Source organism: Battus philenor, unplaced genomic scaffold, assembly GCF_028537555.1.
Source record: "Battus philenor isolate CCGP_79_NKW_IND1 unplaced genomic scaffold, ilBatPhil1.0.hap1 SCAF_15, whole genome shotgun sequence".
Classification (NCBI taxonomy): Eukaryota; Metazoa; Arthropoda; class Insecta; order Lepidoptera; family Papilionidae; genus Battus; species Battus philenor.
The window spans coordinates 3266748-3293700 of NW_027181677.1; the positions used below are offsets into that span (position 1 = coordinate 3266748).

General features: G+C 32.5%; 1 protein-coding gene across 1 annotated transcript in view; it reads right to left on the reverse strand.

Annotated features, from left to right (window-relative positions):
- Positions 1-556: 556 nt before the first annotated feature.
- The window catches only part of Cdk5alpha (Cdk5 activator-like protein), a 37805-nt gene continuing 11408 nt past the window's right edge, over positions 557-26953 (reverse strand). The window contains exon 2 of the mRNA XM_068761883.1: positions 557-937. Coding sequence (XP_068617984.1) covers positions 557-937 — 381 coding nt within the window. The remainder of the gene's footprint in view (positions 938-26953) is intronic.

A 26953-nucleotide genomic window follows, 5' to 3' on the forward strand; every position in this document is an offset into this window, starting at 1 on the left:
TAATTCGCATAATTAAATGTGCCGCGACTGTTACGTTCCAGTGTGACCGCGGGAAAGACAGCTGTTCGACTGTCCATTCGCGTACCGCTTAATTTTTGACTTGTGAATAGCTTTGGTCAATCGTAGTTTTATAAGTTGAGCAATATTGTTTTACAGTTTATTTTTACGTGTATACGTAAGTTTGTAATCAATTCGACAATAAAAACCAATTAAACCCAAATTGGAATAATGAATACTTCGGTAAATACTGACAACGAACAAACATCTTTGTATAATGTTTATATTTTATTTAAAACGAAATATACAAGTGATAATAAGTTTTAAATTTAAATAAAAAAAAAACGAAGTATCCACGTCTAAAGTAACACAATTTCATATACAAACTTTTTCATTTTAATGAACTTTACTACCAATCGTAATAAAACCAATAAACTCAATCCTGAAGTTACCGATAGTTCCAATAAGATTGACCAAGGCCATCGCTAGTCAAAAGCCGGCATCAAACGCGACTGGGCCGATCAGTCAACGCCAACCTCAGCACGGCGACCTCTGTATGTCAGGCGGCCGATAGGGGATGAGGTGGAGGTGGTGCGGGGTGCGGCGGCGCGGGGGGAGGGCTCTCCACCACTCCGCATGCCTTAAGCTCCGTGAACACTTCTGTAAAGAACCCCGGCTCGGAGTTAATCCTTAGCATGTTAAACGATAGCCTGTCTACAATAAGAAGGCAACGGTCCCAGAATTTGTCCTTTGAGTCCTCCACGAGAAACGGCTTAAGAGGGTAAGAGATCTCGTTGCCCATGTAGGAGTAGGACAGGTACAGGCAGGTGAGGACGACGGCTTGGAGCTCCTGCGGACGCGCTATCCTCTCTCCGTCCACGAGTTCTCTGACCAGCATGTACACGAAGACCACGTTCGCCGGGTTGATAAACGCCACGTCCTGGAAACGGTGAAATGTACTTTTAACATAGACTTCGAAAATATTGTTGTAAAATTTGACTTAATACATAATAACTGTAAGAATACGTGAAACGTTATAGAAAAAGTCAACCCTGGTTATGAACTAGACATGAACTAGTGTATAAGACAATTCGAAATTTACTATTAAATAAAGATTGATTTATGTACAACACATGTCTTATTCCGTACAATTTCAGATAAGATTTTTTCAACCGAATTTACTCTTGCATATTAATAGCAACCACGGCATGTTTACGGTATATATAATTATTTGTTACATCATTTTGAAAATGTGTAGTTTCAAAAGTTTTTTTATGCTCGTGGTATATGTTCCATAAATAAGGCGCGAATATAGAAACCATGATTACAGATTGGTAATTTATATGAGATTATAGGTAATTCGTTCCCAGGTGACAAAAAAACATTCACATAAAAAATGATTGAACTCTTTGAACATTTTTATTAATTATCTTGTGGCTTTAACAACGGTTATGAAAAAATTGTAATTCTCTCTTGCATACGCAGCAGTCATATTAGGAATTTGTCTCACTCTTAAAAATAAGACTTCCGTTCATAGACTGACCAATGTTTATAAAGAAATCGCAAAGCTTATTTGCCATTCTCAAACCTTCACCAAGATTTTTCAAATTAAATGTCATATTTCCAATGCTTGTTAAAGCCTCATCTACAATCAGCTGTGAATTTAACATTTCCCTTAAGTCGGTTTTAGTCAAATCTCTATCTTGCAATTCAAGCACTTCCTGAATTTTTTGGCAAAGTTGTAAAAGGTCTGTTTTACCTTTTTATTAATCCATCTGAGAGCATTTACAAAGGAAGGACCTATTGAATTCCTTTCATCATTATGAAATGTAATGAAGAAATTTTTAGCTGCGAATATAGGAAATGGGTCGCATTTTTTAAATACGCGAATAAAGGAAGCGCGAATAAGGAGTTTTTATTAGATTGACAGTATCTATTTTTAAAATTGTTGGTTACCCAGATTTTCATACATTTTTTTTCACTCAAGAACGTCAAACATTGTCTGAAATTTTTTTTATGAAATTTCGTGGTAAAATAAAAGTTTGTATTTTTTTCAAATAATTACGATAGGCACTCATATAATTAACTGCACTTCTATTAAGAATGTCTTTGAAAATTAAGATAATACCGAAAACGTAACAAATTTCTTTGACTTCAATAAAAGTGTGTTATATAAGATATCATATATTTTGGGAATCGATTGGATTTTTTTAAGAATACTCAGCATTCCAGGATTATTCTTTCGTTACGGAAAACCCTGTATAGTATATATCGATCGAAAATTATTTTATGTAAATGTTAGCCTTCTGAAATAAGCCGAAATTCTGTCATTCATATATGATTATCACAAATGTTTTGCATTCTACCTTCTTCACCTTAAATTCAGACGGTGAAGATTCTATAACGTAATTTTTTTCTATAAATGTAAAACGCAGTGACAGTCGGGTAAGTCAAATACTTCTACTAATAATGTTCAAAAACTTATTATGATATAAAAACTTTATTATGCAATGTCTTACTTATGTGAGAATCATATAAATAACTGTTGTAGTAAAGTCATATAATGCATATGCTAGGTTGGTTGAGTTTTTGACCACTTGTTTTCATATATTATTCAAACACCTAAATAATATAGATTATTTCAAATTTCACATATAATTCAGTCATATTGTATCTATTGAGCAGTGATATCCTAACGGTAAAGAACTAAGACTTGGGAGCGTAGGTTCGACGTTTCAATTGCCGAAATACAGACCCTTGTTTGTAATTCAAACTTTGTGCATTAATTATACAGGGTAGCCGCTGCTCGTATGCATATATCCCTCTGTAGCTATCTTTGACGGAGGCCTATGCGGTGCAGTGGGCGTCTGTGGGCTGGAATGACAACGATGTATCCATATTTAATTAGAAATGTAATGATTGTTTATTAATAATATTATCATGTGTGTTTTATAATTCATTCTCTGTTTTAGGACCCAAATAAATAATAAAATATCATTATCATCATTTCTTTTCAGTCGTAGGACTTACACTGCTAGATATAGGCTTCATAGGAACAGTCAGATGCGGCTTACATCCAGCGTCTTCCAAGGTCGTATGTTCACCTTGTGGATGGACATCCTCTGATGAGTTTACCGGTATGTGGTATCCCCTTCAGAACCTTAAGGCTCCATTGGCTATCTGTTCTGTATACTATGTGGTTCATTGCCACTTCAACTTACAAATTCACTAGGACATGACGGTTACTTAAAAGTAAAAAATGTAGCCCTTCTGAATTCGGTGCCCTAAAAGCACCGAGCTACAGTGGGTCTCGCGTCGCACCCTTCCATCCAATATAATTCATGTTGATGTAGAAACAAAAGACCGTGTTACACATATTATAAATGCCTAACGGTGGTGCCTTAACTAGGGTGACAGCGCCCCTTCTGTTTTCCGCGCCCTACGTCGTAATTGCTCTGTCTAGACAGAGACGTAGTTTTGCTTGCATTCTTGCGCAGATGTGAGATAGTTTTGAATAAGTGTTATATTTACTTTAACGTCCTCTACTTTTCTATTCAAAAGATAAAAATATAGACACATAGATAAACATTTATTTGAAACCACAATAATACACATACATAAAACAGTAACAAAAAAAGAAAACTGACAACAAAGGAACTTACATTAAAACAGAACATTACAAAAAGAAAAATTAAAAAAAAATGTCTGCAGGTGTAATTGCGTCGCAGTAGTGTGAAATAGGTCATGATTCAATGAAAAGAATAACTTAAAAATAAGTAATACTTAAGTAAAATGGTAAATATAAATGCATTTTTATTTTTCAATATTTGGAATTAACATGACGGTTTTACATGTTACACAGGTAATCATGTAATTATTAGAAACAAAATTTACCTAAAATGAGGTGTTAATTAACTGCCTCGTTCATACAATCTAACAAAATGTTCATTATTACATATAGGTTATTCAAAACGATGGTATAATTTAACTAAAAATCAGTGATGTTAATAACGACACATTCAGGTGTTTCGGGAGTCCAATACTACGCAGTGGACTTGTCGTGGTGGTGGACCTTTACATCGTCATGTATACTCACATAATGAATTAGACGTAAATAACGAAATAGATTGCACAAAATGCGTTTTGCGTGACCGTAGTCAACATCTATTCTATATATAAAAATAAAATTTGTGACAGTTTGTGAACAACTGTAGTTTTTTAATACACTTCTTTACATGTCTTTGAATTATGTAATAAATGTAAACAGTTTATTTAACAAAAACTTGAATAAAAATGTTATTACAGAGTAAAGGAATTTTAAAGAAAACATATCTTAGTTTGCTGTGGATTTGTCTCAGGTTAAGATGCGTTTGGTTTCCTTGTAAGTTGATTGATATTATAGGTAAGTAAGTAAGTATTATAGTTAATGGAAGTGGTTGACGTATACCAATGGAAGTTATCACGGAAGTGGCCATGTGCAGCAAAGGTAGAGTACAGAACAGATAGATTCTGGGGCCTGTAGGTTATGGAGTGAAGACCACGGAGCGCCAAGCGCAACGGAGAACTTTGACCCACAAGGAGGAAGAGTCCTTGTTAAGGTCGTAGGAAGACGATGGACTGCGCTACCATTCGATCTTATAGCAAATCTATAAGGGACGCCTATGTACACTAATCTACGGTTGAAATAATTTCGATAAAATTAGAAAACCGTGTTGTCAAATATTATTTTTTCAAAACCATATATAAAACTTAACTGCTATGGGTTAGCAGTATCTATTTCCATCTATGACCAGGCGAAATATTCTATTATAAATAAATTATTTATGGACAGATTTTAAAAATAATGTTTACTAAAGGTGATATGTTAATATTTTAAGAGCGATAAGTAACTATTCCATAAATAACTCTATTTTTAAAAGGTGTAACAAAGGAATCACTTAATCAATAATACCTGCGTAGGCATTTGAAAGACGTTAATTAGCTAAAAATAAAATAATTATTGCCGAAATTGACTACGTAATAACATAGAATAGCGTTTAATTATATCGTTGAACATAGCTTTTCATAACGCCTATATTTAGCGTGAAATTAGTGGCAATATCAATTCGGTTTTCGTTAACAGCATATCTAATAACACAAAAAAAGCTAACGCGGATCCTTTTAAAAATAGTCATTGTATCAAAATTGGTGACCACCCTTTGCACAAAAAAGCATTTGTCCACGCTTAGAACAATAAAAGCTTAATATCTTGTCATAACTATGTAATTATTTGCGTCGTAATTTTATGTTCTAGGCATTTATGTTTTATTATATACATTTATGTTTACAGCTGTCTAAATACAGGGTGTTTTAATTGATAAAAACTCTAAGTATATTGGTATAAGCCGTTACACTAAAGTCGTAGCTGTGCTTATAAAGTTCAATTTTATTCTGTTACATTTGACAGTTTTTTCTTACAATGGATTTATTGACAGTCATAGTTCTATAGACATATCACCGAAGTGATTTTAGACTGACTAGTAAAGAATGAATTAACGTTTTGATATTTTTATAATGATTTATTCTTATTGAATAAATTTTGTTTTTATTTTATTTATGTTTTTAAATAGCTCCCTCTATTGGCCTTTTATACTTCCCCTGTCTTAGATAAACAGGGATAACACATACAATAATAATTTATTCAATTTTTTTTCATACTCTTCTTCAATCCACCAGTAGTGTCATTCATTTCTCTTTTGTCCGTCACAAATCCTTTTATACCTTACTTTACATACGTCGCCTTCCCTCAACGAAAAACTACAGATAAGTACATTTTGTTCATCTGGTTCATTTTTATTTCTTTTGTTTTATTATATAATTAATAAATTATAAATTGTTTTTAATTATTTCTTATTTTAATTTATATTAAGTGGAAACGTAGAAAGGAACATGTTCAAATATATTTTGTAAAAAATTCTATTAAAAAGCTATTCATTATTGCGTCTTACTAGAATGTCACATAAAAAACGTGTTCTTCGGCGAAAATTTCCATCGGTCCAATATTTCGATATTATTCGAGTATCCACATATAACACGAATGTTAACACGCACCTGTGTATTTCTATTATGTGTCTATACCAATTTTGATCTATTCATGTCGGTCCGACACTATATTGGATTTTAGTAATTTAACTATCGCATGAACATCTACAGACTAATGCCTTACGAACGCCCTCCTTTTTTCTTTTCGATAAACATGGACAAAGCACCTATCAAGCTCTTTCAGGTTAATCGTATTCATAGTACGGTGTAACATAAATCATAGAAGGACGACATCATTAGTTGATTATACTTAATCGAAATGGAAAGAAAGAAATTAAGTAAATATTGCCATGAAGAGAGCTCTTGCTTGGTAAGCAACGGTATGGAGAGAATACACTATTTATTTATTATATTGAAATGGATTTCTTGAGTTAACTGACGCGAAATTTATTTTATTATTTAATTCTTCGCCCGTGCCGGTCTGCGTATTGAAAATAATAATCTACTCGCAAAAAAAATTTGCAACTGTCCGCCATCTTGTATATCTATCTCTCTCTCTCTCTTCACCATAGATAAAAAATTACAGGCACACTTTCATGCGTATTCATCTTATTCATATACTAACCCTTTCACTAACTTCTGCGTTTCGTTTCTTCGTGAAATTGTATTCAAAAACTTTAGATAGGTAAACTGGGTCGGCTCAACGAGGCTCTGCGCTTATACGCATATATTATTTTAAAAAGTCAGTAAAAAATAAAGATCCATATAATCTTGGCATGGATATAATAAATTATTTGATTTAAAATGTATTTAATACAACTTTGTTTATTTCATTACTTCTAATTTTATAACATATATATTTTTTAACATATTACATGTCGTTTGAAATTTGCAATCTTGCGAATTGATATTCGGAATATTTTTTTGTCAATAAACATATGAAAGCTTAAAGGAATTGTTGATAACAAAAGTTCTTGTTTTGAATTACCGTAGTTTACTATTTGCACACTGTTGCTTCTAGAGATCTGAAAAGCTTATAATACTAATCATCTTATATGATTTTAATGAGTAAAATTCATAATCAAATTTTTGCTATGTTCGAAAGCTGTGAATTTATATTTGCACAAACAATAAGTGTATGTACACTGGGACAACAGAAATGAGAAAGCCTCCGCTTTTCAGCGGTGGTTACATTATAAATTAAAAACAAACATTCTGTATTGGAATGTTACAAAAATAACCACGTCAGAATGTAACAGAATTTAAATAAATAACAGCAGTAAAAATATATTACACAGAATAAAAAAGGTCTTTTTAAAAACTGTCAATGGTGAGCAAGGTTTATACAAAATATTGTTTGAAAAAAAAGTACACAAAAATACTGTGCTCTATAGAAAATATTTCACAACGTACATCCTCGAGTGTAGAAACGAAAAATAAAAAAACACGCGTATGAAAATCCAAATTTTAGCCTAGTTTATAAACTAAAGATACATTTTCCATTTTGTAAATCAAGTATATTTTATACTGGCTTCAACTTGATACATATTTAACAACTCCACAACGACGTAATAATGCTGTAAGGTGTGTAACGAGTTTCGTAACTGTTCGTAACCTTTAATTAAAAGTTTCAATTAATAATTACTCTTTGAATATAACTTGAACGATATAGTATACAGGAATATCTATTACTTAATAAAACATAAATTTTATCCTCCGAGTTCCAAAGGCTTTAAGGGATAAACTTTTCTTCTCAATTTTGCTTTTCTATTTTATTTTTAATGTTTAAAATATTAACTAGTTTCACCAAAATTAAGTTATCTCTGCACCGTCAAAACGTTTAGCTGACAGAGAATGGCGGCATTGAGTTCGCCGTTGTACATAAAATGTATAAAAAGTTTTTAAATAGATAAGTAAACAGTTTAAACATATTTTTATATTTATCTGTCTAATTTTATAATTATGTCCTCTAAGGATTTAGAGACATATTATTTTTTAAGAGCACACAAATCGCAATATTATGTACCTTACAAAAAAGAACAGGAAAATAATGGAGGCCATCAAAAAGGAAAAATGTACTACTTCAGTCACAGGCTCAGACGAGATAGGAACAAATTGCTTCAATCTATAATGATGAGCAACTTGGAACAAAGAAGACTCGCTGGACAACGAAAAATTCCTAGCCACGAAATATACGGAGAAAAACGAAAATCATCCCCCGCGAACAATTGTTTCGCCTTGCTAAGAAGAAAGAAAAGTTTGGAAAACTAACGAGGAAAAAGAAAAGATACTAAAAAAGAATCTATATTTTCATAATACCACTGTTATTCATAAAGCAAATTTATTTTTTCTGAATGAAACAAATCCGAAAAAATTATCGGATTATTTTGCAGTTTATATTTACATTCACGACGTTTCTGGTGCCTTGTCTGAGGTGTTCGATATCCATTTTCAACGTACCTTATTATATAAACCTTCATTACTATATTTCATTCCAATTGAGGACGAATTGGCTCTTGGTCTCTTCAAGTCTTATAGTTATGTCTTGGTCTTAGTTTTAATTATATTTATTTAATTGCAAAGCACCTAGCCATCGGTCTAATTAAAAATTCTGTGTATTTTTAATTATAGTAACCTCGAGACAATCCATGATAGGAATCAATGTTATGCTAGAAGATTTTGTAGCTTATCTAACCTAATTAGCGTCACTCTACTACATGTCAACGGATTTAAATTTCTTTCAGCGTCGATGTTTTATTATAGTTTTCAAATATTTTTTGCAAGATGTTTACAAACATGTTTATCGTGTTTACATTCCAGTGAACATAATTAAGGTATATTACCCGTGAAATTTGTGGCTACATATAAAAATATACCATCATCATATCATACAACCACAGGATATCCATTGCTACATATAGTTGTCCCATAAATTTCCAAAGAAACCACATTAAAGCGACCTGCATCTAGTCTCTGAAGACCTTAACAGAGTCTGTCCACCTTGTGTGAAGATATCCTTTGTACGAAATTCAAGAACATTGTCTTGAGTTCTACGCGCCATGTAACTTGCCGACTACCATTTCAACTTGCTAATTCATAGGGTCTTTGTATCAGCCTATAAACGACCACTACAAGGCATAAGCTTCCTCCAAAAATCTAATAGATTCAGACGTTACCTCGTTACCTCACGGAAGTCTATCCTAACTAAGAAAGGGTCAAATATATATCTACTTTCGCTATGCAGCAGTAGTCGTGCAATGGAGTGCACCGCCTGCTAGCCCGCTGATAAATGCGCGTGCGGCAAACAATGCGAAACACAACTACCACCGTTAATTTACTTTACACATGTTTCACTCCTCAACGGGGCATCCTCAGGTAAAATCCTCCCAAGATGTCTAAGGGAGGATATACTATAATCGCCCCGTTTGGCAGACTGGCTGGCGATCGCAGTCTCGTATTATCGTATGGAAAGGACGCTCCAGCCTAACCTCTTGAAACTTGTTTGAAGGCAGTGTCAATCCTATATAATTAATGCACAAAGTGTGAATTATATAAAAGACTATTCAAAGAATCCAACCCGCGACCTAAAATTGTAAGTCTCAGTCCTCTACCGCTGGACTACCACTGCTTCATGGTGTATTTCGGTTATATTGGTTCGTCTACGGATCTCCTCATTCTTGATCTGTTAGGAAAATCTCTTACATGGCCCTCTCCGTGATGCATTGAGTCACAATTGGCTTACCAAGAATGAAAGAGTCAGAATGAAAAATCATAAAAAAATCAACATAATTCTATTAATAAAATATAAGTTTAAAAATTCAGTTTTTATATTTAAACCGTCGATGTTAGTTCATTCGTATTAATACCAGTGGGTCACCAAAGTTACGTGTAACTAAACTGGTGACCCACTATAGATATAGCGTGTAGTTCTGGCTTATATACAGCTATATAAGCCAGAACTACACGCTAGCAGCTCGTGAAACAGTCATAAGAATTCAGTAACAACCTTGTCTACATATTATAATTCCTATCGATTTTATCAACGACTCAAGTCTTCAAGGTCTCTGTTATAAGCTCTTTATAGGTCAAGAAGTACTCGATATCTACGTGTCTATATTTTTAAACACTCTTATACAAATAAGAAAGATAATAATTACAACAACAGCGAAATAGAAGCAATCCATGGTGGCCATTCTATTACAAACGTTTGCCGTTAAATTTTCTGTAAAGCGTTAATATAACCTATTATTTATTGTGTAACAAATTTATTTTGTTAAAACTATTGAATAAGTGCTTTTATATTTAAAAAAAAATCTTTGAAGTACAACCTGATGCTTGTGAAATGTTCAATTAACCAAAGAAATACTGATTTTAAATATATTTAAAATAATACGAAAAAAACCCTGATGAATTATGAAAGATGCGGTATTTAAATTATTGTTGTTCGATTTTACCAAAATGATATTCGTTGCGGTCAACAACTCGTGAAGTGTACGCTTTAGTGGTTGAATACTCGAACAAACTTAACAAAAGGCACGTTTGTAAAGTCATCGGCACAAGCTGTTGCGTTAAAGACCTTTCCACACGACTTGTTTCTAGCGCGTTATCCATCGCGGTTATAAAAATATTAAATTAGACATTATGTCTAGAGGTAGTAAATTTCATATTAAACAATAATTATACATATGTTACCCACAATTCACACACACAACATAGATAAAATCAGTATAAAAATTGAGGAAAAATAAAACAAATGAACTAAAGTGCCGATTAAATAACTAAACTAGATTAAGAAAAAATAATTATAAAAAATTCAACTGAATTTCAAGGTTAAACTAAATTAACTACCACAATATTTAACACAAAGAAAGAATCAAAGTGGACATTCTTTAGAGATTAATAGAGAGATTTGTTCCGAACAGTACGCGTGAGCGTGAGTGCGCATGTGTGTGGGTGTTACAATTGCTGCAGACTGTATGCAGGAAGACTACTTTTCCTTCATTTTTTACTTATTTATAACTAAGCATAGCCACCACTTCCATAATTTATTAACTTTATGCAAATATGCAGTCACATATCCGATTACCGTTTACGACAAAAAATGGAGCGAGGCAGAAATGATATAAAAATTCTTTAATTTATATTGAAAATATAAATAAACCTTAGCACCTATTACTTAACAAAAAAATATTAAGATCTAAAAAAATAATTAATGACTGATTGAAATGTGTGTAGAAATTATGAAGGAAACAGCGTCCAAACGTTCGTAAATGTAACGTGTGGAAAGGCCTTAACTGATAAAACGCTTATTCAGCGTTCGCTTCCAGCTGACGCCTTGAATACTCTTTTGACTGATAACTTTCCACCCTCCTTTCAAATACAGACTCTACTTAGTGTACAACGAATGAGATCTATAGGGAAGTCCGCAACAAGTATCATTATATCTAACAAATTGTTTTATATTTTTTTTATTTAGTGAATATGGTCCGCAACTCTTATATCTCAGCTTAGCCACGTCCTTTGACCATGTAGATCAGGGGTCAACAACTTTTTAATCAAACGGCCAATTCAAATTTAAATATTTTAGCTTATTAAGTGAATTACTTTATGTTCTAATTCATCATCATCATTTTTATAAACATTACAATAAGAAAATACTTAGTAATGGATATGCTATAAATATTAATAAATATGCAATAAATATACTTGTAAATTTTAATTAAAACTTTGGCAATATTTTTTCGACACAAGCGTATGTATACGTCCGCAGTTTTCTAATCCTGTGTCACACAGTTTTGATCCGTGGTTATTATTAATTAATCGTTTAGGTTCAGCATGCGCCAACATTTTTAATATAAAATAATTAAAATTTTAGAAATGCTTGGCGGGTCGCATAAACATGTTTAACATGCTGCAATTCACCCGCGAGCCGCATGTTACTCAGCGCTGATATAGATCATATTAAATTAGACTTACGACACAGAAATGAGATATTTGGTTTACGTAGACGGTCAGAGATCCACAAAGAGAGTTGTTCTCGGGATTTCTTCACGAGAACCAAGAGCGAATAGATCGATAGGAGAACGGAAATAATCGACATAGTCTAGCGCACCGGCAATTGTCAGTAATCAGGCCACATAACGCGCAGAACACATGGCCGCTGGAGACTTAAAGTTCTGAATGGAAACCACGTAACAGTAAGTACATCGTAAGACGTCTACCCAGAAGGCGGACAGACGACAATGTTAAAGTCATCGGAAGTCGCTAGATTTATGCTTCCGAATGTTTGCTTTCTTACTATAGGAATAGGCCTTTCATTCCATTTCCATTCATTCATCGTATCTTGACGAGGAAAAGATGGTACTCTTCCGTCAAGTAAATTGGCATAATCGGCGATAGCAGGGTCATGTATGTCGTAGACCTTTTCATGACGTCACTAAATATTAAAATTCGACATCGTGGAACTGGTGTAAATATGCCATAGCTCGTTTTATCTTTTTGTTAAAGTGATAAAAAAGGTGCTTGGTACAGGCTCTGCTCATGTAAGATATAAGACATGTTCGTAATGATGCTTTAAGTTAAAGAATATAAGTAAATCAAAGAATGTGTAATTGAGGACATACTAAAAACTACCTTATCATATTGAATTCTTTAGACATTTTCACTTGATGAATGCTTATAAAAGCGATCACTATAAATGAATCAAAATAGAAAGAATATAAATAAATGAATTAACGAATAACCCCAGTTGGAACCAGTATGTTTTACCACCGATTAAAATGAAAAAGAGTACGGTTTATTCATCTACCCTTACATTTTAAATCATCCAACAAACTTCAAGATTTGAATATCGAATAAATTTTAAAAATATTAAAGGCCAGTCGAGAAAAGCAAAGCTTTTAGTACAAAGGTCAAGAGTTTTATGTAAATATCAATGGCTGGTATTACTAAAAATATGTAATTTAGTTCGTAACCGCTTGTTATTTTGACGTAGCTAATTCATAATAAACGTAAGTGTTCTATGACATGAATGAATGTAGACCTAAAAATTAACATAATATTACAGAATTATTCTTTATTTAATGAAATATAAGACTAGTGTAGAGTACATCGCATTGATGTTCCGTACGGAATGTTTACACAGACAAAGTTAAAAGACTATATATACATCTGCGGGGATAATATCCTGTGGCACTGACGGAACTCGAAGTCCATCATCTGTCAACAAGATGATTATTCTCTCTTTACTTGAAATGTATTGTCGGTTGAGAATTGCTAGCAATTAGCCGATAACATATGTAACTTCTATTACTTTAACGTTATAAATAGTAGTATAAGACATCGCGTGGGTACCTCATTAAATGAATCAACCACTTCAGCAACATCCAATAGCAATCAACCAATCAGCACAGGTCTAATTATTGTTGCGATCTTTGGGTGAGCCCTATGCCTTGTGGGCGTCTATCGTTTGAAAATATCTCTAGCATCTCTAATTACAGTTGGACACGGAATAACTAAATGATAGCTTACATTAAGCTATTTTTCCAGGTGCTTAGATATTGCGCGAGTATTGTTTGTCAAAAACTCTATGTTCACTGAATCGCTGGCATTATATAATAATATAGGTACTATATAATTTAGCCAATTGTGCGATAGTTGCATAACATCGCTATTTTCGTCAAGGCGAAAAAAATATGTAGCGAAAAATCGGTCTACACAAACATTTAAAATTCTATATCCAACACTGAACATCCGACGGTTTAAAAGGTGATAATGACAATAAATACAGTTAAAGACCACCTGAACTTTGTACTAGTCAGAACGTGTTCGACATTTAAATCGATTTTAAACACGACGAGAAATCGTCCTATAGTGCTTGTCAATGTCATCTTTATAAACACTTTTACTTTATGGTACGATATTATATTTTTCTCCAATGGATAATTACAAATGTAATAGAAATATTAAAATAAACTAATGCTATTATTACACGTTCTTAAAATCCGTTAGACTTGTAAGTAGCTTTAAGTGTAGCCGTTACAAGATCATCACTTGAATATTCTGGCGTGTACCCGTATGTACCAAATTTCAAAAATATTAATTTAGTAATACGTCAAATTCAAATAACACCAAAAAGTATTGTAATAGTATATTATAGAGTAATTGTTCGAATAATTAAGTATTAATTGTAATTCAACATAGCGACGGGCAAGTTAAACCCCGAGAATGTCGGATTGGGATTCGATTTCAATGTATTTCAACGGTTTCATTATATGGGTTTTATGCATTACTTTGTACTTTTGTAAAACAAAAATGTATTTATTTAAACACACTTTTTACACTTTATACAATGGCAGACATTACATATTCTCTACCAGACAACCTAAAGCGGTGCAGAGATAAGAAAGCAGGTGTGTAAATATCGTAAGAAAAAAATAACACTCAACATAAAACACTACACACTTTATATAAATAACAAATAAAAAAAATAGTGCTACCTACACCGCTACCGCGTTACCTCTGCCTGGGTGAAAGTAAGAACCTTAAGGCACCAGAAACTACCTGCTTACTGCTACTTAAGATGTTCTAACAATAAATAACTTCTTGCAATTTATTGTCGAATAACACTTGGAAACGTTGTTTCGCAAAAAGTGACTGCAATATTAATGAAAGATTTATATTCATCACCACAAATTTCATTACGCTGTTCACTGAGTGTAAAATTTTTCAGTCCAGTGCGTTACGTATGGCGACACGTCTGAAAGATGTCGAATTTACCGGTTCATCGCGTTTCATCTATTGAGACGCGAGTGCATCTGATTGTTAACTTCACTTATGATCACGCAGATCAGTGACTCCTGTTAGGCATATTCATTTGATAGTTAACTATTTTAAAGCCAACATCGTCATCATTTCATAGGATGCTCACAGCTGGACAAAGGCATTCACCATAGACTTTCAACAGGAATGGTTTTACGCGGCCTGTTAAGCAATAGCTCATTTTAATAATGTGCTTTAAGTTTTAATCTGAAAATGATTACAAAAATGTCTTTGAAGGAGGCTGCCTAACCAGGATAGCCTAAGTATCCTATCTACCTACGGCGGCGGTATCGCCCACTAGGGGCAAATCCAAAAGCAAATGAGGAAGTGTTACGAAATACTAGAAGTGTTTTAATAAAATAACACTACCAAAAATCCTTATATAATGTTTGGCTATTAGAAAGTTTAGTCAGTAAAGATATCTACCACGCCCGGGTTGGGATGGATGGATCTCTGACCGGGAGATACCGCTATCCCCCACAGCTCGCAGAGGAATAGGAATCCCACATACCCTTCGAAACCAAAAAAAAGGTATCTACCACGCGGGTCATCAGCCCCGAGTATCATACCATACACCTGCGAGGTACATCCTAGGAATTCTTATTACACGTCTCTAGCTTGTAAATAAAAAATAAGAAGTGGCGTGGAATATATTTTTTAAAAGCGGTATACTTTAGTGTTGAAAACCTATGATAAATGCGATAAACTTCATTGTGTTTATATCATTGTATATTATAGGTTTCATTATTATTCCACTATCATTGTATATTATATTTTTTATTATTTCACTGTTAAGGCGTCAAGTACAAATACGATGATACAAAGGGTTCATAATTTTGTATTACAATATTAATTAATAACCGTATTTTCATTGAACCTTTTTTATTACTGAATTTAGTTTAGTCTATTTATAGTTTATTTTTTCCTGCCACTTACGTGTTATATGTTCCGTAAGTTGATTAACAGCGGCAACTGTGAATCTTAATAGAGCATTGCTAACTGGCTGGCAGAAATCAGTGTTGAGATAATTACAAACAAGATAGATAAAGTCCTTCCATTGCTTTGGAATTGAATTCATGAAGAATATGTGAGGAATGATACTCTTCTGTTTTGTATTATGCACACGAAAAAAAATGTTTTTTTTTTTATTAAAGATTCTAATCTTTTTTTAAAATATAGAATATATTCTGTGGTTCTTTTTAATACTTATGGTTTTAACACAATAACTATATAAAATTAATTAAAAATATTAAAAAAAAATCCCGCGTATACCTCTTATACCAAACTTAAATATTACTTTCTTATTATAAACAACATTTTGGTAAATATTAGTACTATTTGTAGATTTTCATTTTGTGCTTTATTCTTAAATAATAACATAATAATACAGCAACTGTAATTAAATAAAATAAAAAAACTTTTACTTAATATTGATGTGAAATGCGATAGTGTCGTAAGAGTCGGAAGATTCTCTTGCAAAGCTGTTTAATAAACAAAGTAACATGCCACACTTCAGTCCCCCAGCATCAATATTTTAGTAGCACGTCAGAGCTCGTAGCTAAATAAATTGCCTTCACCCCAACACTAAAGCACGTAGACGTATCGATTTTTCAACATCCCACACCACTCCAGGTAACCCGTCCATATTGAATGAACCGCTACGATTAGAGACGCGGACGAAGCGAACAAAATGAAAAGCAGGTTAATAGTTGTGAAACATGTCCATGAGAAAATAAAGATTTTGGGAAAAAAATACCATACGCCACTTCACTCCCCCGCCCAGACCATAGTTACGGTCTGGGCGGGGGAGTGATGTGGCGTGCTTATCGCGCGCCACTCAAACACCAAGCTCTTACCCACGTGACCGTCAATCGCATGGCGGCGGCGGCAGTGAAACAGATACATGACAGATGGCGCCACAGTAGACGCAACGAAAATCTGCATCGCGCTGTTGAGAGTCTCCGCGCTCATTATAAGGGCTAGCGGAGGTGCGGTCAACACTTGAAGAAGCAACTGAAGATCAAGATACAACCGACGAACTACCGAAGCACAAGAAGCTACCGTACTACGACCACTCCTACAAACTAATCGCCAATCGCTTGTGTCCTATCCCCTTTTATAATGTATTTGGATTGTTTATATATATATACACACACAGATATATGTGTATATATATATATGTATATGTATGTATATATATATATATATATAAAATTTGTGATAGGTTGTACCATACGTTAAATAACTGCAAATGACCCCTATACACATTCATCCCTTTTATATGTTACGCTTTTTTATTTACATTTGTTATTTTGTACACTGTGAAAAATATTTTTATACACGCTAACGATGAGTACACTTTTATTTCAAATTCAAATTTAAAATATCTCTATTCAAGTAGAAATTTACAAGCACTTTTGAATCGTCAATAATTTTAAATTATAAGTAGTAAGCTACCACCGGCTTGTAATGTTGATGTGCTTAGAAGAGTCGGCCAGAAACTCATAAATTACTCTTTTAAATGAAATTTAACAATATTTTATATGTTAGAATCATACATGTAAATGTATTATTATACCAAGTTCCACACATTTATATCAACTAATTTTTATTTAAAACTAAGATATCTTGTGGAACTTTATTATAAATGTGTACAATCAGACCCATGAAAAATTTGTTAACTTTTTAAGACAAAATTTTGGCGTTACGAGTTTATTTTTATTACTTGTGTTTGTAATGTCTGTCATTATTTTTAATTAAGATTTAAAAATATGACACATAAATGATATGTTAACTTGCTTAAATAAACTTAAATTGCAGTTAAATACGTTAAGAACAATATAACAGGTAAGTACATTGTACAGTCGCATGCCAAAAAGTAAATTGTTAGTGAAATAAGAGTTTTTTTCTCATTAAAAAAAATCTATTATAATACACCTCTGTAGACATATTTATTTATAGACTGTTACAGTTAAAATACGTGTAGGAGTTGCGAATTTAAGTGAAGTCGTCAACACTTCGTAGAACGAGCGTAGCACGTTCTACATCGTTCTACGTAGGTGTAATATACGTAGGTGTACTTATATTGTATTAGCGAAGTGAACATGAACTTGCTTCAATGAATTAAAATGAATTTAAATTTACTTTGTTTTTTTTTTAATCATGAAAAAATTCAAAATATCTTTATTTAAGTCGGCATTTACATGACGTTTTCAACTGTCGATAATTTTAACATAATAAGTTGTAAGATACCACCGGCTCGGAATGCTTTTATGCCGATAAAATCGATCCTGAAGACCAATATTTACTCTTTTAAATGAAAATGAACAATTTCTTATGTGTACATTATAAAATCAATCATGTAAATGAGTCACAAAGTTCCACGCATTTCGATCAATTAAGAAAAGAAAGGTCTTAGATATCTTATGGAATTTTATTTGAATATGTGGGTACACTCACACTCATGAACGATTTGTAAGCTTTTTGAAGACAAAATTAAGGAGTTAGATGTTGTAGATGTTGATGCTCGCCCGAAGGCTTTTACAGCTTCATCTGAACTGAGTTCACGGAGCGAAAGAGTCCGTGAACTTAAAATCTTGTTTTATTTTTTTTGTGAATACCGAGTCAGAGAGTAATTTTGTATATACCGAGTCTCTTAGAGTACTGAAGTATTAGTTTAATTCTCAAAGATAATTAAGCTCAAGATAATTTTAACATTAAAATAATTTGCTATTTATACTTTTAAAGTTATTATACTTCTTTAGACGCTTTACATGATGTGATTTAGTTTCATACAAGTGCGGTTTATATATGTGTTGATAAATTATATTCTGTAGATCATTACTGTATATAATTATCACTATTCAATATAATTAATTTGAATATTTTAGTTTTTTAATTTTTTGTTATTTATTATTCGGAAAAATTGGTGAAAAAAATTGTGCAAATATTTTTTCAAGTGCTCCAATATAATTGAGGTTAACTAACCGTATATATCACTGGTTATATTATTTAATATAATAATACTAAATATTATTAAATTATTATAGTTAAATATTTATTATTGGTAATTTAATATTGGCAAAATAAAGGCATAAATTAAAATAAAATTCTTATAAAAATTAAAATAAAACTTAAAATTATAAATTTATTTTAAAATATTTATTATTGAATCAAATAAATAATAAGTGAACAAATTTAATTAAAACTTTATGATGAAAATGTAAAGAGAATATTGATTTAAGAAAATAATAAAAAATTAATGAAATTAATATATAAACTTAAATTCAAAATTTGTATTTATTGTTTAATTTTTTAAATTTAAACTGGACTTTATTGACTGTGATGTCTATCCTTTTCTAGTCTAGTATTATTTTATTGTAATTAATTATTTGCATGTAATTAAAAACTACTTTTTAATGATGCCAAAGAAGTATCACGCGCCTATATTAGTACACAGCCTTTTTTTATTAAGCTCGCAATCATATGCGCGTATTCTCATTAGGCAAATGATATATATATATCATTTGCCTATGTATATATATATTATATATATATATATATATATATATATATATATATATATATAATATATATATACATAGGCAAATATATATATATATATTGCGGTGTGATATGCAGAATGCGCTGGATCTTTGATCCATGTTTAGTAATGTTTTTAATTGTTTTATCATTGTTTGACCATAAACCATTAAATGTTCTTAGTGAGATAGTTATAAGGTAACAATTGTAACTAATTTTATATTTCTAAGTTTTAAAGTTTATACTTTCTTACTGCCTTTTTTTACTGTTTATCTCCAATAAAGTAAATAGATAAATAAATAAGAGCAACGTTTTAAAAATAAAGAAAAAAAAATAAAATCATTGCTCTCTATCCAATCAAGGATATATAATTTTTCAATGATATTGTCGTTCCCGAGAGTTTACTGTGTTACGTGTTTTTTATTAAATAAAAAATAAGGAAACGTTTGGTACCTCCGTTTGTTTATGTTGAAAAATACCGTTATAGAGTATACGTTATAGAGAGTAGCTCAATCTGATTCTAGGCTCTATCAAAGAGAGCTCTTCAGGCATACAAAAATGTTAACTGTAAATAAACGTATGTGAATAAATGAACAGAGAAAATTATAAATATAAAATGTAAGTATCAACGCCTGTTATACATGAAGTTTACAAGACTTTGTAAGACGCAATCTCGTTCAGTAGGCAGAGTGCGGCAAAGCTGCTAAGCTTTTCTAAAGCCGACGCAAACGACTCTTGGACGAGTACATTCGTGTGAGAAAGTCGTCTCACAACACATCCTTTAACACAGAGAGCTAAACGCTAAACATATTCTTAGGTACTGTACTATAAAGGTTAATAACCTTTACTCTTTTAATTTTTATAGCCCCCGTTTTTGAAGGCGTCTCGTACTTATCCCGTTTGGGTGCAAAGGGATATTATTTATATTATTCCCGATTACTGCGCAATTTTAAGATGTCAAGCAGGTAGTGCGTGAGACAGACTACGCAATAGTAGCAATTAAATTTAAACTGTGATCGCGCGTGATGTATAAGGCAGTGGTTTCTATCACCACAAAAAATATCTTATGTAAGTTTTTATATTAGACGAATTGTGTGATAGTTAAATTGTATGACATTAGTATGTCATACAATTCAACTAATATAGCCTTTTAGTAAATTTTGTTACTAACTGACTTATATTCTAAGGACTCACTTGATTCTGAAATAAAATTTATTATTATTATTACTATTATTAATATTATTGTTATTTTTATTATTATTTTTATTACTATAACAATTATAACTCATATACAGTATTCTATTATTTACATCGTTATCTTTCTTCCACCTTAATGTCTATTAAGCTTTCTATTTTTATTCCTCGGATATTCTTTTATCCCTTTTAATTATATTTTCCGTTCATATCTTACCTTACTTATTTTTACACTAATAAGCTTTGCTTACAGTTATACATTGAGTCTGAGATTATATAATAAAAAAATTTTCATTCAACTGAGCGTGAAACGTATAGGAAAAAACAGATAAGAGTTTGACTACGACCGATGTGTGTTACCTGTGATGACTTATGCGGTATTGAAACTTAGTATGTCACTCCCGGCCTCATCAGCAAGCTCACAATAACTTAGCCAGCCATGGAGAGGACTACGGTTTCAGGAACAACGACGTCCACCTACAAGGTGGATAAACGACGCTATACCCAGGTTGTTTCAAACCGGTTCTATTGGAAATCTGTTGGGGAGGCTTATGACTAGCCATAGAAATCCCACAACTAAAATTATGACAATGAATAACAAATCATATATTCTTCTCAATCGTTTCTTCATTATTGATCATTGTGTCTCAAAACCCCTCAACGGAATCACTGATAAGCTGTTTCGAAGTCATCTTATCTTCACAATTCCACTGGACAGTAGCAATAGGAAGTCTAGTTATTGACTTGATTAGATCAGACCGGCTAGGTGGTCGTCCATGTGATCTTTTACCATCTATTTTCCCTTTTAGTTAGTTAAAATTGTCTTGTTGTCTGGCAGCGATGTAACCAAAATAACTGAAGACTCGTAATAAATTATTGTGTAGAGTCCTCGTCTTCATATGGAGTCGATGAAATCAAATATAAGTAACTGAATTTCCTAATTCTAGTACGTTGGGAACAGTAAAAATAGCTGCATCTCTTAAAGAATATGATATATGTTAGTCGTAAATGTTATTTACTTATAAAATAATAGTCTCTTTGTTGGAAAAAAATATAAATGCAACTTTGAAGCCCTCCCTGACATTACATAATGTCACGTACTAAGACTAAATAAGATTTATTTAAATAGATAATTTTAGTAGTAATGACATTATTTGTATTTAGAATATTCGTATAACGATTGCTTTAAAGATAAGAACAGATCTCCGGGCAAATATTTTATATGATGGTGGAAATAGAGTCACACCGAACTCTAGAGTCAGACCCGACCCGTGTACAACAAACTATTACTTAACTTTAACTGCATCAAAACTCAATCTAGTTTGTATCTATCTTAAACATTAAGAAATATAGAGTTGTTTATACAGTATGATTGGTCAAAGTTGTAAAATATTTGAAAATGTATATTTATCAACAATCTTTAAAGCAAGAAAAGAACCAATATTAAGCCACTTCCGCACATGCAGTGGTAATCGTGCAACAAAGTGCACCGTCCGCCAGCCCGCTGATAAATGCGCATGCGGCAAACAATGCGAACTACACAACTACCACCGTTAAACCACTCTACACGTGTTTCACCCTTCCACGGGGCATCTTCAGGAGTTATGTTACACCGATTAGTGCCAAACACAGAGTCCGAGTGACTCCGCATGCGCATTTATCAGCGGGCTGGCGGGCGGTGCACTTTTTTGCACGACTACCACTCACTGCATGTGCGGAAGTGGCTTAATATTGGTCCTTTTCTTACTTAGGATGGACTTCCGCAAAATACGCCTGAGTCCATTAAAAAAACCTTTAAAGCTTTTACACCATTTACCGATCACTCTGAATAAATTGATCGCTATGAAATATGTCAAATTATTAATTTAATACATTTGATTGCGAAATTCTAATATCTTCCAACAATAAACGTCTGCAAGGACGGATAGTAAACAATAAATGATTTTAATAAGTAGTAACCCGAATGTGGAAATTGCTTTTTTTACTGTAGTACAATAATGAACCCTTTGATTTTTGTACAGGGTATACATTAATTAGTTTGACCCTTTTATAGCTTTTACGTCCATAACCGATCACTCTGTGTATTAGCAGTCCCGATCTAAGACGTCTTAATTTTTATTAGCTGTACATGCACATAAAACGTGGAAAGGTTTAAACGTGATTCATAAATGACTTTGTAGGTTGTGGATTGAGTAGTTTTCCAAGAACTTACTCCATCAACGTAATTACTCGACTAATTGTTAGGAACAACTGTAACGATTAATACTGTTACAACGGTAACTTTTGCGTCTAACATTTAGATCGTAAATAATGTGTTGGTTTTTTTTTAATCTAGCTGTTAAAAGTTTTATGCCTGTTACAGTGCAATGGAATAACTAAAAAAAATAAAGATTAGTTTATCTAATATTATTTTATTTTTAGATTTAGATCAGATTTAATATCTTCAATTTAACGATCACTTTTAAAAATATGTATTTTATTTCGTACAAAAGACTATTGTAAAATAGCGTTTACATTTTAATACTTTATGATATACGATTACTTAGATTACGTTTCATTTTTTTTACATCAAATCTTTTTCGGCCAGGAACATTTTACTCGCAATGTTGTGCTCTCTATAATAATTTTCCTCGTGCCAAGAAAAAAAAAGAAAAAATTATAACCGAATTGATAGAGCGATTCTCCAATGTTTCACTTAGTAAACACATTTGACTATTTTTCTATTTACATACATATTCAATTCTTTTTCGTAGTAATATATGTATTCTTTAATAATATGAAGCAATTTTTTTCTCTTATTTTTACAGATCGAGACGTCAATGCGTTAATTTTTGTCATTGCTGCTACGCATTGTTTATGAATTTTATTGAATTTATTTGTAATCTTAACCTACAATATTTTTGTAAGTTAAAGATGATTTTCCCTAAAATTAATATTGTTATTTTAAAATTTATTATTCAACATTCTATGGATTACAACTTTTGTTGAGATCAAGTTAAGTCTACCATCTGTTCGGGTGATATGCCTCCGATTTGAGGAGAACAGGCAAAAGAAACTTAACGGGACTGTATTATTTTAAACTATATTCCCTAATTATATATTACCGAGGTGTTATTTTCTATTAAGCTATTAATAATTTAGGAAACTTTAGCACGCAAACCTTCTATGCAACTTTTTTAAATCTACCTGAGGAATTCTATTTTGAAAGCGTACGTAACGCCCATAGAAACTCGACTCGACTCGACGATATCGAATAATTAACTTTCATTAAAGAAAACTTATAAATCAACAGATATTAAATAAAGTAAGTCAGGTTTTATTCACAGCAATTTAAAGCGTGATGTTTTATAAATAGAACAAAATGTAACGCTGTTAACGTTGTTCAAGCCCTTCACTTGGCTTCAAAAATTTTCCGACGAAAAGAATCGCAAAATATAAAATGAAGCTAGACCGCGTACCGCCGCTGTAAAGTTGAATTAATTTTATGAAATGCCATGTGACCTAATTTTTCTTCGCATACACACTTCTTCGAAAAAATGAAAATAAATGAAGAATTAACTGTGAAATTATATTATTGGATTTAAGTAGGGAATATTTGATTGAAAACCGATCAATTGAGATTAGCCTCACACTGATTTTCACGTGATAAGTAAACGATTTAAAACAGAAAAAAAATAGTAAAATTAGCGTCAAAAAGTAACTACCGAGTATCAATATTCCAACTTTAGCAATGGTCTGTATATAAATTCAAATTTAAATTTACGTCATTTCAATATCTTAATTTTTCAAAAGTTTTTAATAAAGCCTTTTCGATATAATAAATATTTCTTTTGAATTTTTCATTTATTCTACTCCTACAAGCGTGATCTTATTTAGTACGGTCTAGTTTCTTAACGTCTCGGAATGCCTTCACATACCACGAACAAGGAATGTCAGACTTGCATTGAGTAAAAGTCCGCGATATTTCTCCAAACACAGGAGCCATGTAATATAGTGATTATATGGCTCCGGTAACTTTCATACATCCGCACCTCCCCCACCAACAGCTGACCACGCAGCCCTGCTTTGGAGGAGATAAAATCCACGGACCGGCAAGCGCAACACCTCTCCCAAGTAAACACGCGCTGGAGCCTTGCGCACCGACATTCTCGCGATCTCTAGGTATCACTTGAAACAGACTCCCTGGATCTATCACACAGAGTCAAAGGAGACCAAAACACCGTGTATCCATAAATACTGAGCCTTCTCAGCCTTCTGCGGAGAAACTAATCATTGACTATCACCAACCATATTTTGGGTACAGAGGATGATTATCTTACTTAGTCCTACCATCGGAACATTCGCATTGTGAGGTCGCACTTCAGTCGCATGGACGCAGAAGGAAGAGAGGGTGGAGGACGACGCAATACCGACAATTTACTCCCTTCACAAATCTGCCTCTACTGCAGGAGTAGGTACAAAAGCTCTTCTGCTCCGTATCATGTGACAGTCGTTTTGTTCATTCTGCGAAATGAGTAAATCTAACACACTGGCGCAATCATGGCGCTGTTTCGCGAATCCGATATTACTTGTGTTTAAATCTATGACTCACTGAAATGAAGATATAGTATATATTTGCATATAAATAATATAATAGCTATCCGTATATCAAATAAAATAGTATGAAGTAACGTAATACTAAGACGTTTCACTTTGTTCAAAGAATAGTATTTTCCTAATGTATTGTGTGCTTTTGTATCCAGTTTCAAGTTGACATTCTCATACTATAACAGAGTACAAGGACACGAGAACCTTTTAACGCCAGTTGGACTATACTTTTAAGTTCTATAGAAAAAGAAAAATACAGGCTGAATAGAAGGTATAATTAATTTTAAATACAATTAAAACATTTACGGTTTAACTTTAATTCATTCTATACTAACTACGTAATTTTAATCACACAGTAATGATTGCACTTTATGTCGGCTATACATTTATCTTGCTACATCATAAGACAGAAAAGTAAACAGTTTTCCGAGTATTTTTAATAGTAAGATACGCCATCAACTTTCAAGAAAATAGATAGCCTAGCGGGTCGGCAAGTTGAAAAGGCGGTGCACAGGCGACGCGCAAAAACGGTGGCCACAGGAGCCTTGAGGTTCTGAAGTGTAGACGTGAGATTGTTTATATATGTAAAGCCTTAAAGGGATAAATGTATAGCTTTTTTGTCAACAAAGCGCTTTAAACCTTTTTACACCTATTTCCTATCGCCCTGTATATATAACTCTAAATAATACTAGCAGTATCTAACAGACCTTCTTGAGCTAATTATTACCATAGATTTCGAACTTGAACCGCTTATATATCACTAAGTTATTAAGATGAAACTTTTAGCTGTAAAATGGGCTTCGAAATATATTATCTTATATATACAAGTAAGACAGCCCTGTGTAAAAAAGATAGACTGACACATCATTTATCTTAATAGTAAGTGTCACCATTTTGTTGGTAAACATTCTACTCCTATTAGATAAGTTACTGACTGTACCTTGCAAAACTTGTCGCGCTAATTATTAACCATAATTTTCATTAACAAATTTTAACTTCTCATTTTAACATTTCTGAATTTTACATTACATTTTTATGCTTAATTAACCTTTTTTATTATGCAAATGCGTTAATAAAAGAATAATGTATGCCTTTAATTAAAACTATAGCGAGCACGGCTATCAAATATGAATAATAATATGCTACTTTTAATTATATTTACTGTCATCCAACTTACTGAACAAATTCATTAAATGTACATACTAGTAATACATAGGTCGTAGCGCCATCTCGTGACATGTTACAACAATGAAAATATAATATTATAAAAGGTGGATTTATTATAGATGTAAAAGCTTTAAAGACTTGAATGTATAGCTCATTTACTGTTTATTATTTATGGTATTTGATAGATTCTGGCGTTATCTTGTGGAAGTCCATCCTAACTAAGAAAGGAACTAATATATAGCTACTTATATATAGATGTAAGTATGGTAACATCTCCTGAGGATGCCCCGTGGAGGGATGAAACACGTCTGGAGTAGATTAACGGTGGTAGTTGTGTTTCGCATTGTTTACCGCACGCGCATTTATCAGCGGGCTGGCGGGCGGTGCACTTCATTGCACGACTACTGCTGCATAGCGGAAGTAGCTATATATTAGTCCCTTTCATAGTTATTAATTATGGTACACCATGTACTTAAATCAATGGTTTCTGAAATTATAAATAACGTAATAATAATTAAAATAATTTTATTGCCACATATAAAAATAATTATATTTACTGTCTATGCAAATTATACTACCAGAACCTATTGGCCTAAAGCATTCTAATGTAAATATAATTTTCTAG